Source organism: Furipterus horrens, unplaced genomic scaffold, assembly GCF_987537825.1.
Source record: "Furipterus horrens unplaced genomic scaffold, mFurHor1.1.pri manual_scaffold_11, whole genome shotgun sequence".
In the NCBI taxonomy this organism is placed as follows: Eukaryota; Metazoa; Chordata; class Mammalia; order Chiroptera; family Furipteridae; genus Furipterus; species Furipterus horrens.
The window spans coordinates 76476636-76492152 of NW_028327181.1; the positions used below are offsets into that span (position 1 = coordinate 76476636).

Genomic DNA, 15517 nt, shown 5'->3' on the forward strand with positions numbered 1-15517 from the left:
CTTCAGGTTCTGCTCTCCTCTCCTCCCCGCCCCCCCCACCCCCCCGCCGTGCCCCATTCCGGGCAACAGCGTAGCTTTTACACCTGCCTCTTGAGGTCAACTGTTCAGTGCTTTGGATGCTAAGTCTCCGAGAGGCGAGGTTCCTTGGCATCGCGGTTAGTTCTTTGTTTCTTGGGGGGGGGTGGTGGTGGTGGAGGGGCACAGCTTGGGCCCCGCTCAGTAGCGCGTCCCCCAGTCTTTCTCCCTCGGGGCGCGGGTGGGGGTGGCGCGTGCACCGCGCGCAGGTGTCCCCTGTCGCCCCCGCCCGCTGCGCGCGCCACTTCCTGAGCCCGGCCCCGCCCTGCGGCTCGGCCCGCGGCCACGGCGGCGCGGGCAACAGAGGTACAGGTGCCCTCGCCGTGCCGGCCGCCGCCTCCCTGCGCGCTGCCTTGGCACCAGGCCTTCACGGCCGCCCTCCCGCCTCACACTCGGTCTCCCCGCCGCCGCGCCAAATGCAGGCCGCCGCCGTCCTCCCCGAGGAGATCCGTTGGCTCCTGGCAGGTAACGCCCCGGCCCTCCGGGAAGTCCCTCGGGGGCTGAGCTGAAGGCGGGAAAGGAGATGCCAGCGCCTCCCAAGGCTGGGCTTTCTTTCAGCTCCATCACCTACCGCCTTCTAGAACCTCAAGGCTTCTAGAGTGCTCAGCCCTGCAAAGCCAGACTTTCACGCTCCCACCTCAGCGGTCCTTGCAGTCCCCTCACTTCCACGTTCCGTTCTTTTTTCTCAAGGCGTCGCGACCCCTCCACTTAACCTCCCAGGCTTCTGAGCAACTTCAGGATAGGTTCTTGCCCACCTCACCCCCCCCATGCCATCTGTCCCTTTCTCCTTAAGACTCCCTCAGGTCTGCAACTTTGCGCCCTCCTCCCTCCCCAACCCAGGTAACTCATCTCTCACGGAAGACCCCCACCCTCCAGCTTACACCTCCCCGAGGCTCTCCAGGGAGCTGTGGGGGGCTCATGGCATCCTGTGGTCAAGGCCTGGGGTTTTTGTCAACGCGGAAACCCCGGCCTCCGTGCACCAGTCTTCAGAGGTCTCAGGATCCACCCAGGGCAGGCTGACCCTCAGGATTCCATTACTTCCGGTTCTAGAAGTGCCCTCACGTGGTGTGTTCACCTGCAAATTCTAGCGCCTAACACTTAACACATGCTGCTAACACTCCAAAGAGGCTTGTTGCTAATGGGCAATATCATCTGCTTAGTTCACACTCTCCCTGGTGAAAGGAACACGCTTTCCTGTAACTGACCTTCCTGAAAAGACAGGCCTGGGATCTGGGCTGGCGTAAGGGTCCCAGGAGAACACTGCTCAGAATTATGCCTTTTGGCATCTCAGTGACATTTTTTGACACGTATTTAACAGATGGCCTGCTTTGGGCAGGTCATACTTTTGGCAAGTGTTTTTTGTTTTTTCGGTTTTTTTCCCACCCAGTTTCTCTCGATTTAATTGGTTTTATATCTCCATTACCTTGTTATCTTGGTATAAATGCCTCTTAATCAAATATTTGGCAAGTCCTTTTGGTCTCTGTTTGTAGCACTGTTTCCATTCTGGATTGTTTCTATGTAAGAGCTGTCAACTAGGTATTTCTTTTGGGGTGAAGTTTCCAAAATCTATGACCTGAATAAATGTAAAATTTCAGAGTAGAAAAGTGTTTGCAGGGTAGAAGAGCATCATCTGGGTGTCTAAGAAGAAGCCATCCAGCCTTCCCTCTGCCTTTGGTTTACTATTTGATATGTAAAGAAAGGCTGTAAATTTGATTTCCAGGAGAGAAGGAACTATGCCCAAAAGTTTAATTTTGCCCTTGCATTTAAATTTAAAGATGTAAAGTGATTCTTTTTATTGGTATCTGTCATTTTATGAGAGGAACCCTATTTTACAAGCTTGTTAAACAATATTTCCATTTCGTGTGCAGCCTTGGTAGAAAATTCCTTTTTATTTTCAGAGACTTTCAATGAAATTTAGTCCTTCAACATTTTTGATGCGCAGTTCTTTATTTTTCAAAACTGACACTTTGGTAAACAACTCATTTCTGCACCTGCCACCTTCCTTTAGCTTAGATTATTTTCTTGTTAGCTGACTGTTTTTAATTGAAGTCTTCAGATCTCCTTCTAAAGCAGAACCTTTGTTTGCTGACAAGTAGAGCAGAGTATGAATGGAGATTAATTGCAATTAGAGTTTGAATCTGAAGTGGAGAAAACATTGTAAAGGTGGGATTCAACCAATAATTCTATTGAAAAATGCATGAAGAATATGCTTTTGAAAGGTTCATGTAATCATAGCAACATATTGGTTATAGGTTTTGTTTTTTATGGAACACTGTCTCTGGTGTAGACCAGCAGAATTACTCATTGTACTGAAAGTAATTTGTGGATATTAGAAACCCATAATGGCTATCAATTTAGCATATGTTGCTGTTTACTTGTCCCCTCTACCCCCACACACACCTTTTAAGGTTGACTGTTGACAATTAGGTCCTGATCTCTATATATGTCACCCAGTGAAGGGAGTCACAGGGTGAGAGGGCTGCCACTTTAGTGCTGCCACATGCTGTGGGGGTGGAGTTTCCAAAATGAATTACTACTTTCATAAACCAAGGCATAAACATTTGCACAGTGATTTAATGCTAGCTATAACTTAAGCATTTTAAAATTTATAGCTATATGAGCATAAATGACAAGGGTGTTTTTGACATAATGTGTATGCTTTAAAAAATAAAATATGCAAAGCATTGTGAAAGGTTAATGCCAAATTTTACATAATGAAGGAGGGAGCAGAAATTCTGAAGGTCTAAAATTAACTTTTCTTAAGGATAAAATTTTAAAATATTGAAAATGTTTTATTCAACTCAGAAACTTTACTTCTAGGAATCTGTGTTTCTGAAATTAAGGGACATCCTGAGTGTCCATGAGATGAGAAAGGTGGGGCAGTTGTTCGAATAAATTATTAATCTTATGGAATATTTTGCAGCCATTAAAAAGAATGTGATGAAAATATATATGAAAATTATCCATAACAAATTTTTAAGACTAAAAAAGCGAAGTGCACAGTAATATCCCATTTTGTCTGAAAACAAACAAAAAGACTAACGCCCCCCCCCTCAGAAAAATCCCTTTATGCTATACATGTTTGTGCAAGTCTAGGAAGAAATAAGAAAAAATATACACTAAGCTGTTAATATTGGTTTCCTTGGGAGGGGAGTGAGAGGGTAGGAAAGATTATTAATTATATTTCATATATTTCTATTTATTTATTTATTTATTTTTAGAGAGAGGGGAAGGGAGGAGAATGAGAGGGAGAGAAACATCACTGTGTGGTTGCCTCTTGCACGGCCCCAACTGGGGACCTGGCCTGCAACCCAGGCATGTGCCCTGACTGGGAATCGAACCAGCGACCCTTTGGTTCGCAGGCCAGCACTCAGTCCACTGAGCCACACCAGCCAGGGCTTTTTCATATATTTTCGAGTTGTGAACTGTGACAATGACCATGTGTTGAGTTTGTAAGCAGGAGAAAACAACTACTAAGGTTATTTAAAAGAAAAGGGAACAAACAAAAGACAATAGAAACTTGGAGAGATCAGAGTGCTAAGGGACCATTAACCAGGATTATGATTATATTTTTCTCTTGTTAGCCTTGTAGGAGTGTGGATTGTTTTGTTTTGTTTTCAATGATTTCTTTGATCTTTAGCAAATGTTAAAGTAGGGGGAACCTTCCAGAGTAACTGAGAAAACAGCTTCCTCATATGGACTCTGTCAAGGTCTCATATAGAAATAGTAACTAGTCCCTATCAGCAAATAAGTACCTTATAGATAAGTGAAATGAAGGCTACTTACTACATTATTGAAAGAGGAGGAAATATTCAGGTCTGTTTTCAAATAATCAGGCATCAGAGATTATGTTTTTGTTTTTGTTTTGTGATAACCATGCTGAAAACGAAAACAATGGAGAGCTGGCAGTTTGCATAATCTTTGTTCCACAGCTATAAACACAATCAGTTTCTTCCTTGTCTTTGTAGCCTGGCTTTTGAAATCAGAAGTACAAGAGGCAAGTATGAAGGAGAGAGAATAAACAGTGTATCTTGTGTGATGGAACAGGGCCTACTGACTTGACCCAAATAGCTAACAGGGCCCAACTACCTACAAAGTACCTAAATCCTGCATGAATATGGATTAAAGCCAAAATAACATCCACAACCTGGCTGCATTTAGTAGCAATTGCTGTGTTAATGCTGATTCTGATATGCCTATGGTTACTTATTTTTAAACTTCTTTGGAAAGAAGCAGTCATTAATCATTTCCTTCCAGATTGTTCTCCAGATTTGTATTGGTTGATGCAGCCAACCATAAAATCCTATTAACATAGTAAAACTCCTGCTCTGAGGAATTCACAGGCGTGACTTGCTCTGGATAACTGAGGATATTTTCTTTAAGCTCTCTAACATTTTCATTATAAACATTTGTGATCGTTTTTTCCTAAAATGCATTAGGAACTTTTCTTACTTCCTCCACCAACCAGTCTGTGCTTCGAACACTTGAACTCAGAGTTGTTATAGTTAATATCTATTCGTCGTCGGCAGCCGTCCGTCTCGAGAGACGATGGTGTAGCTTCTTAAGAGTCTATCTGCACCGCCGAGAATGGCTGTGCAGTCTGACTCGGGAGTGACACGGTATCTGTCTCCTCCCGTGTTGAATCTATTATACTTTTGGAAATATATTGAGTTATTCAGGGATGTTTCTGCCATAATTGTACCTGGATTGCTTTGTGAATGTTTATGTCTGTTTTATATTTTTATTTTTGTCACTTTTTCCCTACTGTTAGGCCAGGTTTATCACTTTACACTGCTCTCAGTATATCTGTATTCTCAGTGCTACTGGAACATTAGGATAATCAAGTTTGTTGGAATTAAGATATGTGTAAAAGAAGGTATGAAAGATGTGGCCTTCGTGACTTGTATTTTGGCTGCTTTTAGAGTATTTTTGCTTGATTTTTGATAGCAAGCTGTCTTATAGTTAGGTGAAGTTACTGGTAAGTTGAATTCTGAAAGGTAGGCTGTGACCATACTTCTTTTTTTAAATCATTTTTAATTATTATTCTATTACAGTCGTCCCAATTTTTCTCCCTTTGCCCTCCTCTGCCCATCCCACCCCATACTTCTTTTTTATATTAGATTTTTCTGATTATAAAAATAATAGCCCTGGCTGGTGTGGCTCAGTGGACTGAGGGCTGGCCTGTGAACCAAAGGGTCTCTGGTTCGATTCCCAGTCAGGACACATTCCTGGGTTACAGGCTGGGTCCCCAGTTGGGGTTGTGCATGAGGCAACCACACATCTGTTTCTCTCCCTCTCATTCTCAATCCCTTCCCCTCTCTCTAAAAATAAAATAAATAAAGTCTTTAAAAAAAATGCTCACTGTAGAATATTTAGAAAACACATAATAATGTACAGCCATCCATAATCAATAACTGTTGAATTCTCATGTATTTCTTTCAGTTTTTATTATGTTTTCATACTTTAAAAGTTGGGACATATTGTGTATATAATTTTGTATAATGATTTTCACACTTAAGGTTTTCATTTGCTGTCATCTCCTGAGTATTTCCTTAGGTCATGAACTTTTTTCTTTTGAATGATTTAGAAGTTTACATTCTGGTTTTATTCCAGTGGTGGTTTTACCTTTGTGACTTAAAAACCAACAACAACAACAACAAAAAAAAACTCATGTCTTTATGATTAGCAACATTAAGAATGAAACAGTACCTTTGACTTTGCTCCAGTGTGAAATTGCTAATATAATCTGAGACTTTAGACTCAGAATTATTAATGTTGTTATTATATATTATAAGAATTATTTATTGACATTTTTGTGATATTTTAAAACCATTGTTATACTACTATTTTTGTCCTGTTTAACTTGTTCATTGCTTGCTTTTTGTACCAGGCTTTTTCATACTTGAACCCTTCATTGAATCTCTTAGATATTCAGACTATGCAAATACAGTAGCCACCGGCACATGTGGGTATTTCCATTTAAATTAATTAAAATTCAATAAAACAAAAAATTCAGTTCCTCAAGTGCTCTAGCTACATTTCAGCTGCTTAGTAGCCACAGTGGCTGTTGCTTTGTCTTTTTTCTTTCTTTTTATTGATTTTATTGGGGTGACATTGGTTAATAAGATTATATAGGTTTCAAGTATACATTTCTATGATACACGATCTTCATATTGCATTGTGTGACCACCACCAAAGTCAAATGGTCTTCTATCACTATATATTTGAGCCCCTTTACCCTTTTCTATTCCCTCACCTCCCTTCCCTTTGGTAACTACCATGCTGTTGTCTGTGTCTGAGTTCTTGGGTCTTTTGTTTGTTTGTTTGTTCATTTGTTGCTTTCAGCTTTATATCACACATATGAGCGAAGTTATATGGTTCTTAGCTTTTTCTGTCTGACTTATTTCACTGAGCACGATATTCTCAAGGTCCATCCATGTTGTTGCAAATGGCACTATTTCATCTTTTCTTATGGCTGAGTAATATTGCATTGTATCAATAAATATGTACCACTGTTTTGGAAAGTGCATAAAATCCTAGTAGATGATGATCTAGAATGTACTATTGAGTGAATTTCTCAGGAAGTGTACTTTGATACTACACTTACTGAGCCCCTGAAGGTTTAAATATGTGTCTATCTAGTTTCATATAAACTTAGCTGTGGAATGAAGTTCTAGAGTCATACTCTCCCACGCTTCCTTTTCTTCCAGCTCAGCCTCCAGAAGTTCTCCCATTATCTTCTGGTCTTCAATTTTGTGGAGGAAAAGTCTGATGCCAGCTTGATATGTTTCTTGTATAACCCATTCCTCCCACTTCCTGCTTGGATGTTTATAGGATATTTTTCTTTGCCCTTAAAAATGTCACTAGATAGTTTGCACATCTTAGACCTTTTAATAATTTTGCCTGTATGTAGTGAACCCTTTTGATCTATAGACTCAGGTCTTTTTGGGGGGTTGTTGTTTTTAATCCTCACTCAGGGATATGTTGAGAGAAAGAGAATGGGGGGGGGTGGCAGAGAGAAAGAAACATCTGTGTGAGAGGGAACATCGATATGAGAGAACATCAATTGCTTGCCTCCCACATGCACTCCAACCAGGGACTGAACCTGCAACCCAGGCATGTGCCCTGACTGGGAATGGAACCCATGACCTTTTGGTGTACTGGATGATGCTTCAACCAACTGAGACACAACAGTGAGGGCTCAGGCCTTTCTTCAACTTGGGAAAGTTTTCTTCTATTATCATTGCTTCTACTCCATCTGTTTTATTCTGTCATACTGGGGTTTATATAATATATAAATTGGACCTCCGATCTACTCTCTCTTTCATCTCTTTTATTGTCTCATCCATCCCTGACTGCATTATAAATTTATAGTCAGCATTTATTTATTTTTTAAATGTCCATATAATCTTTTCTCATCATTAATTGTTTCATTTTCATTGTATCTATAAAGATCTGGCTTATAGATATAACAACATTTTGAATGTTGTTGAGAATGTGATTAGAAACTTTCTAAACATTTCTGGTCTTTAATAATAAATTTACTTCAGAGGGAGGAATTTTGTTTAGCTCTTCAGGATGGTCTTTTCTTTTTGAACTTCAGTGTTTTCTCATAGGTCCTGCATATTTTCTGTGTGTTAAGTTTGTATAGCTTCAAACCTTGATTCTGTCACTTTCTTACTACCTGTCTGACTTTGAATCTCAGTTTCCTCATCTGTAAAGAGGAACGAATAATAGTACCTATCTCATAGAATGTATATGAAGACTAAAGGAATAAACATTTGAAAATAATTTAGAATAGTATCTGGAATGTATTAAAAACCATTAAGTGTTTGGTAAATAAAATTAAAAAAATTTTTTTTCTTTGAGAACTTCTAGACATGGCCTTTTGTGTTGTTGGTGCTTCTCTAAATTAGGGGGGATTTGCAGGGGTTCTTTGAGGGTCCTCTCTATTTCCTTTCTTCCTTAGGTCAAAGTCCAGTAATTATTTCTAGGAGAAATTTATGGAGGAAGGAGAGAAGTTAGCTTCATGACTAACTTATAAAGATTTGTATTTTTTAGCTTGTTGTAGAATGCTTTTATGTTGTGTGTGTTTTTTTGTAAAACTCGCAGTTAAAATAATTTTTTATTTGCTAATTTTTAAAAATGGTAGAAGTTGCTCTGGCCTGCGTGGCTCAGTTGGTTGGGCATCATTCTGCAAAGCAAAACATCACCAGTTTGATTCCCAGTCAGGGCACATGCCTGGGTTGTGGGCCTGGTCCTGGGTTGGGGCTCATGTGAGAGGCAACCAATCAATGTTTCTCTCCCTCTCTTTTTCCCTCCCTTCCCCTCTCTCTCTAAATAAATAAATAAAATCTTTTAAAAAATTAAAATTAAAAAATGGTAGAAGCATTTGAGCTTCATTGTGGGTATAGCCTACATATTAGATGGACTGCCCAGGCTTTTTGATCTCTAGGTAAGATCTACTCTCTGTGGAAGCCCAAATATTTCCTCAAGATCTGGGTAATTCTCAAGGAGCACACTCAAGGTCACCTTTCCTTCTAGGCTTCCCTGCTTCCACACATGCTTTCTCTGTCCTGGGTTGTACAGACCTAAATTAGTGCTTCCCAACTGGGATGATTTTGTTTCTCCAGGGACTTTTGGCAGCACATGGAGACATTTTTCATTGTCACAACTGGGGAAGGTACTACTGGCATCTAGTGGATAGAGGCCAGGGATGCTGATAAACTTCCTACGATGCATAGGACAATCTCTACAACAAAGAATTATCCTGCCCTAAATGTTAGTTGTGCCAAGCTTGAAAAACCGTGGCCTAGACATATCATTGTCCTTGAATTCCACCCTACCCACATGAAGCCCCTGTGAGTATAGAAGACATCTCTAGAGATTCAGGGGACACAGGGTGAGGCAGGAGGGGTTTACATTGCAGTAATGCAAATGATTTCAATTTGAACATGAGACATTCCTATTCCTACATGCCCTTTGCCACTGCAGTCATCAGAGAGTACCCTCTGGCCCTTTACCTGGTGTGGTTCCCAACCTTATGCCTTCTCACCGACACTTTCTCTCTTTATCCTATCTGGAGCAAAATTTTTAAAAAAATATTTTTTCTCTTGTCTTATGAAAAGACAGTTTATTTATCTGTTTAGTTGTTTAGGTTCCCACCAACACCCTCACACAGAGAAGCAAGTTACCTTTCCAAACAATGACAGTTCTCTCTCTGAGAGGAATTCCAGTGCTAGCTATTAAGATAATAGCATTTTACCTCATTACATAAGTGCAATACTTAACCACTTTTAATCATTTTAAATATAGGGAAAATAGGTAAGTTTCAAGTTTTACCATCATCTGAGAATCTTAACATATTGACATAACTATCATAGATCTAATTTTTTCATGTTATAAACCATTACACCTTACAGAAATCCTATAATTTCTGCTACATTTATTCATATTTATTTCCCTTGTGTTTCCAAGTTCATTGCTTGCTTTTCCGGTTTGTCAGTGCTGCATTCTAGGTTAGGTGATTATAACAGATGGCTTTTCAGGTTTGGAGTCTTTGAGTTCCACTGTTTAATTTTACTATTCAGCTTTTCATGGAAGACAGGATGAATGTGGTCTCATGAACCTAGTGGTCTTAGATCCAGAGAGCAATTCTTCCTGCAGCTGATGGCTTTAGTTCTCATCTAGGGTCTCCTCCTAACATTGTTGACGTTCTAATACTAGTATGTTATAGAGAAATAAAAGTTTTTATTCACAAAATAGGAGCTTTGCTAAAATGTATTCAGTGCCACATACTTATAATTACTTGAATCAATATTGTAATTGAATTATCATAGAATAAAGTACTCATAATCCAGTGTGAGAAGTATGCTGGGGTACTTGGCTACCGAAAATATCTGTTAACTGCATTGTAAATAAACCTCCTTAAAATTATACTTCTTTTAAAATAGTTTTTCTTTCTGATAGCTTGTTTTGTGAGCCTCGTCATCCATCATTTTCTCTCTCCTTCCCTCTCTCCCTTCCTTCCTTCCTTCTTTCCTTGTATATTTATTAAGCTATGATTTATGTACATGAAGTGCACAAATCTTAAACGTTACAACAGGATGATTTCAGTATATGTATATACCTGTGTGACCACTGCCCAGATCAAAACATAAACATTACTGTTATCCTAGAAACTTTCCTTTCCAGTTCTGGAACTTCACACAATCAGTATGATCTCTTTTTTGTCTGTTCTCAAGCATAATGTTTTTTAGAGTTATCTGTGTTGTTCTGTGTATCAGTTTTATCTTATCCTTTTTTCTGAGTAGTATTCCATTGTGTGAATATCCTGCAGTTTGTTTATCTACTCTTCTGCTGATGGACGTTGGGTTTTTCAGTTCGGGGTTATCATGAATACAGCTGCTATGAGCACTCTTGAGGAACATGTTTTGTGAATATGAGCACTCATTTCTCTTGGACAAATATCTAGGAAGAGAATTACTGGGTCATAGGATAGGCATGTGTTTAATCTTATTAGAAACTCCGAACAGTTTTCCAGAGCAATTGTACCTATTTTACATTCCCACCAGCAGTGTAAGAGAGTTCCATACCCTCACTAACACTTGGTATTGCAGTCTTTTTATTTTTAGACATTCTCGTGGACATTATGGTCCATGTATTTTATTTTTAATTACAGAAATAATTAATGAATATATTTTTATTTTAGAATAATTGCACAAGATAGAAATATATGGACAACTTGAGTTTTAAACAGCAGTGTTGAATATTTTTCCATGTGAATTTATTCATCTATATGTTTATACTGCTTCACAGTATTTAAAATTTTATTTAACTATTCTCCTATTGGTGGATGTTTAGGTTGTTTCCAAAGTTTTTATATTTATGCAGTGCTGTAGGGAACATATCTGTATGTTCATTTTTGTGTACATATGCAAACATTTCTATAGGATAGATTCTTAGACTACCAAATAAAGACTGCGGAAGTGTTAATCCTAGATTTTTAGTCTGGCCACTAGTTAAAACTTAATCTAAAGTACTCTCTATGTTTTAGTTTCTGGGTTTTCTTTTCCTCTGTGCTGTGAGTATGTAGGTATTGTAATTTTTCTCCCTTACAGGATGTAGGAGAACTAAAAACACAAACACCACGTATTTCTTGGGTCATGGGGCAGAAACAATTAGGCGATTGAAGTAAGCCATATCCAGAACATGCAAAGTTTAAAACAAGTTCAAAACAAACTGGAAGTTATTTTCCCCTATTATGATAATTTGATTTAATTGGTATGAAAAAAAGAAAAAGAGTTCCAGGAAGCCTTCCATTACCAGGGCAGGAAAATGAAACACTAAAGTGTTAGACGTTTGATTTTAGTGAGATATTTATGAGTAGACTGCAGGCGTCCTAATGGTCTGATAGCTTCAGTGTTAGAGTGACAAGGAATCAGAAATATGATAGTCGCTTGTTTCTACCAGAAGCCATCAATGAGACTTTGTAGAAGTTGGATTGGCCAGCATGCTGGTTTCTTCTGCAAAACAGCAAACTGTAACTTAAAGGGATAGTTGTGATGTTTAATTTAATGTTCAGAATAGCCAGATATCTAGAATGAAATGTGGTTTTCCATTAGTATGTCCAGGGTGGAGATCGTGTGGTTTGGCAAGCATGGTTTGTGGGGCACGGCAAGGTGAGCAGGCGCAGCTTGTTACTAGAAAGGACGCCTTACTGTTAGCAGTTCACTCATGCAAATCCTGAGGGTGATGCCAACAGGTCTTTACTCCCAGCCCACAGACATCAGTCCAAACAGAAGGCCCCTGGGAGTCCCTCTTCTCCTTTGTCTCCCCTCTCTTCTATCCCATAATCCCAACAAGCCTTTTCCATCCATGCCCCAACACTGAACCCTACATTCATCTCCAACCTGGAGGGGAGAGGTCTAGTCTTTAAGGCTTTAACACCTTCAGAGTGTTCAGGATAAAAAGTCTACAAGATAAACACTTTTCTTTAGAAAAGAAAACATTAGATATCATTGAAAATGTAAGTGAAGATGACGCTGAAGTGGCAATCTGCTCCTAGATTTTTATTTTTTTTATCCATGAATAGTTTTCCAATGTTTACATAGGTATTTTTATGAGAAAAAGAACCAAGTTTTTAAAGCTGATTCCCAGGCCTGCCCATTAAACAAAACAAAACAAAACAAAGAAACACCTTGTGAGTGTTATACCTGAAGGAGAGGACTATATGATGGGGAACCATCATCCTACTTGGGACTCCAGACAGCCTTTCTGTCCTGAAGCCTGGGTCACTCTGTGGGTGTCCACCCTTTCTCTACCTGTTCCCTAATGCCAAGCTCTGATAGTATTTGTGAGGAGCAACTCCAATGGGCAGGGCTGGGAAAGGAGTGAGGAGCTGGGTGAGAGCCAGGTTTGGGTTCCAAGGATTAGGGAAGAGGCCATTTAAAGGGCCAGAATGAGAGCAAGAATGGAGCCTCACCTAGTTAGGAGGTGAGAACCAGTGGAAGGACTCAGAGGGAAAGAACAGAATTACTTCTCTTTCCTTTCTTCTCCTGCCTTCTCTTCTCCAACTCCATCTCCCATTGAAAGTAGGGCTGCCAATGAACTTGGAGGTGCTTTGAGAAGAGGAGGGGGCTAGGAGATGGGGTGAAGAATGACGGCAGAAGCCAGCGGAGGGTTTTGAAGTAAAATGACAATAAAAACAGCAGCAGTGAGAGAATGGATATTTCTCTGCTCATGCTTAGCCAGGACAACCATTCACATTTCAAGAATATTTGCAAATACTTGGGGACTTCTTTTTACTAAAGAGAGAACCGGAAATACTGCCCAGATTTAAACTTCATAGCATTAATTTGGCGAGTCATTTAACCTGTGCCAACAACTTTTTGCATATAAACAAAAATATCAAATGTATCATGCCAATATAGGCAGAAATTTATGCTATCTTCTTTTAGAAATGTGAATTCTGCTTTAGTAGTTCAAATTCTTTCACAAAGTATCCCCTCTAGGAACACTCTGATTGGTTTTTGGTTGGTGGAATTGTTTCCAGCAGCACTGGCCATTCATCCTGCCTCCATAAAGATGGTTAATTGAAGCAAACTTTTGAGTTGTAAAAACATATATCAACAAAAAAACATTTGCAACCGTTAGGGAACACCGACTTAAATATTTTTTTCTTTTAGTGTATTAGCAGCATTACTTAGAAAACAGATGCAGGCAACTGTTATGGTTTAGTGGTTTGAAAAACGTGACCCAGAAGACATCGTTCTCCAACCAGAAGATTAGCCTGATAAATGGACAGAATCAGAGATTTGGGAGAATGTCAGAAACTTTTACCAGTCTACAAAACCTAGTGATCTTGGGTGCATCCTGCTAAGTCAGAATCTTTTCAGCTAGTCTGCAGTGGTGTTTCCCAGGGATGTGATGATCATATCATGCCTACAGTGTTCCACATACCCTCTATTCTCTTGTTCTTCTGTCTTCCTTTCGTATTTTCTTACTCTTCTTTGCTGGAATAAATAACCTTCCTGGAAGCTGAGGAATCTGTGTTTTAGGGCAGCTGTGAATTATGATAGAAAGATGCATCTTTGCCAGAGCTGTGCTTAACCTTTTAAATATGGAACTTAAAACAATTATATATTACTTTTAGTACAAAATATTGTATATTGCTACAATCCTGCTTTCCAAAATAATCTTTCACCACTGTCCCTCTTGCCCCTAACCTTTATGTTCTGCTCTCCAAGTTGAAATCCTTTCAGTCTTTCACTGAGATCTGTCACCTCAGGACCTTTGCACATGATGTTTCCATGCTTGTGCCATTCTTTTCTTCGTTCCACCAACTCCCCATCTCCTTTCCACCCACAACATACATACTTGGCCTGCTAATTTGGGGGTTTCAAGTGAAAGATCAGTTCTCTGAAAGGTCTTCCCTGACTTACCTTCCTCTGTAGACGAAGTGCCTCTACTGTGGGTCTGTGCCTCTACTCTGTCCCCCTCACTTTTCTTATTATAACTTACATCTCAATTTATTCTAATCATCTATTTAGGTCTGTATTCTTTGCTAGACCCTAAACTATTAAGATAAAGTTAAGATCTATTTTGTTCACTTTTTCAGTAATTAGAACGTCATATGTACTCAATAAATATTTGTTGAAGAATAAAGGCTTTTAGGGAAAAAGTGTCATGTTTACGGTGTGCTTCTCATTTTGTCTTTTGTCATTGGTGGAGGACATTTACATCATGTAGTATTGCTCACTCATCAGTGAAGGTCATCAAGTATATATATTGAGTGCTGTGATGTTAGACATGCCTCAAGAGTGTTCTTGCACAGTTAGTGGTGGTTTTCACTGTGGGCTTTACAGTTGCAGGAGCCTAAGAAATCCTGATATGACAGGACTTGCTTATAAAACTCTTAGAAGAGATCTTCTATGAACTCTTACAGAAATCTTATAAACCTTTTCAAAGGTTGATCGCTTAATAGAAAGCCCACCAGATAGAGTGGTGAGCTTGGTTAAATATAGGAAGTGATATATTGAAGGATCTTTTAAAAATCTCTCTCCTGTTCAGTGGTGAGGAGTGTGTTTCTGAGCAGGGTTACTTACTCAGGCACCTTCAGATCATAAGCACTGTAAGTGGCATTGTCTTCTAAATTGAAAGGCAAATGTATTATATATTGGTCTGTAATTTTCTTTTCTTAATATCTTTATCAAGGTTTGATATCAAGTTCATGCCAGCTTCATAAAATGAATTGGAGAGTCATATATATTACTAGATATGTAATACCTTACATAGCCCTTTCTCTTGATTATTGATGCTTTCTTGGTTCATCTAGTAAGCTGTGGGTGTATTTTTAGATCAGAGTAAAAAAGAAAACTAATGAGACAGATGGAAGAGGTTGTCTTTGTGTCATTTTATTCCCCTGACTAGGTGACACTTGCAGGTGAAGGAACAAGTGCTTAAATTAACATTAAATTAGTCCTAAAGTATTTTGAAAGGAAGTCTTTCAAAACAGTAATTTGAAATGGAACTTAAAAAGTAAAGTCATAATAAAAATATCAAATTGTCCTTAGTGACATCATTGGGGGGTAATTACATCCAATTGATTTCCTTTTAACAATTTTCGTATACAAATGCAATTACATAGGCTATTTTACTTACAAAGATTTATTAAGGGGAGTAGAAGTTCACAATAATACATATATTTATTATCTAGAAGACAATGCACTGTCCATGTCCCACAGAGTTGTCTTCATTCCCCACTTCCTCTCTGTCTGGGTGGTCTCCTTTCCTGTTCACAGCTATGAGCCAACTCAGCCCACTACCATGGACTGAAATCAGGATGAGGAATAAAAATTAAAGTCTATCTATCCAAATTATGAGTAATATTACCTTATGGTTGCATAGTAATTTTTATTTTACATATTTTTCATACTCTAAA

The 15517-nt window shown here is 39.1% G+C and overlaps 1 protein-coding gene across 1 annotated transcript in view; it reads left to right on the forward strand.

Annotated features, from left to right (window-relative positions):
• Nucleotides 1-361: 361 nt before the first annotated feature.
• The window catches only part of SKAP1 (src kinase associated phosphoprotein 1), a 263400-nt gene continuing 248244 nt past the window's right edge, over nucleotides 362-15517 (forward strand). Inside the window, exon 1 of the mRNA XM_090292391.1 lies at nucleotides 362-540. Coding sequence (XP_090148517.1) covers nucleotides 492-540 — 49 coding nt within the window. The 5' untranslated portion in view covers nucleotides 362-491. The remainder of the gene's footprint in view (nucleotides 541-15517) is intronic.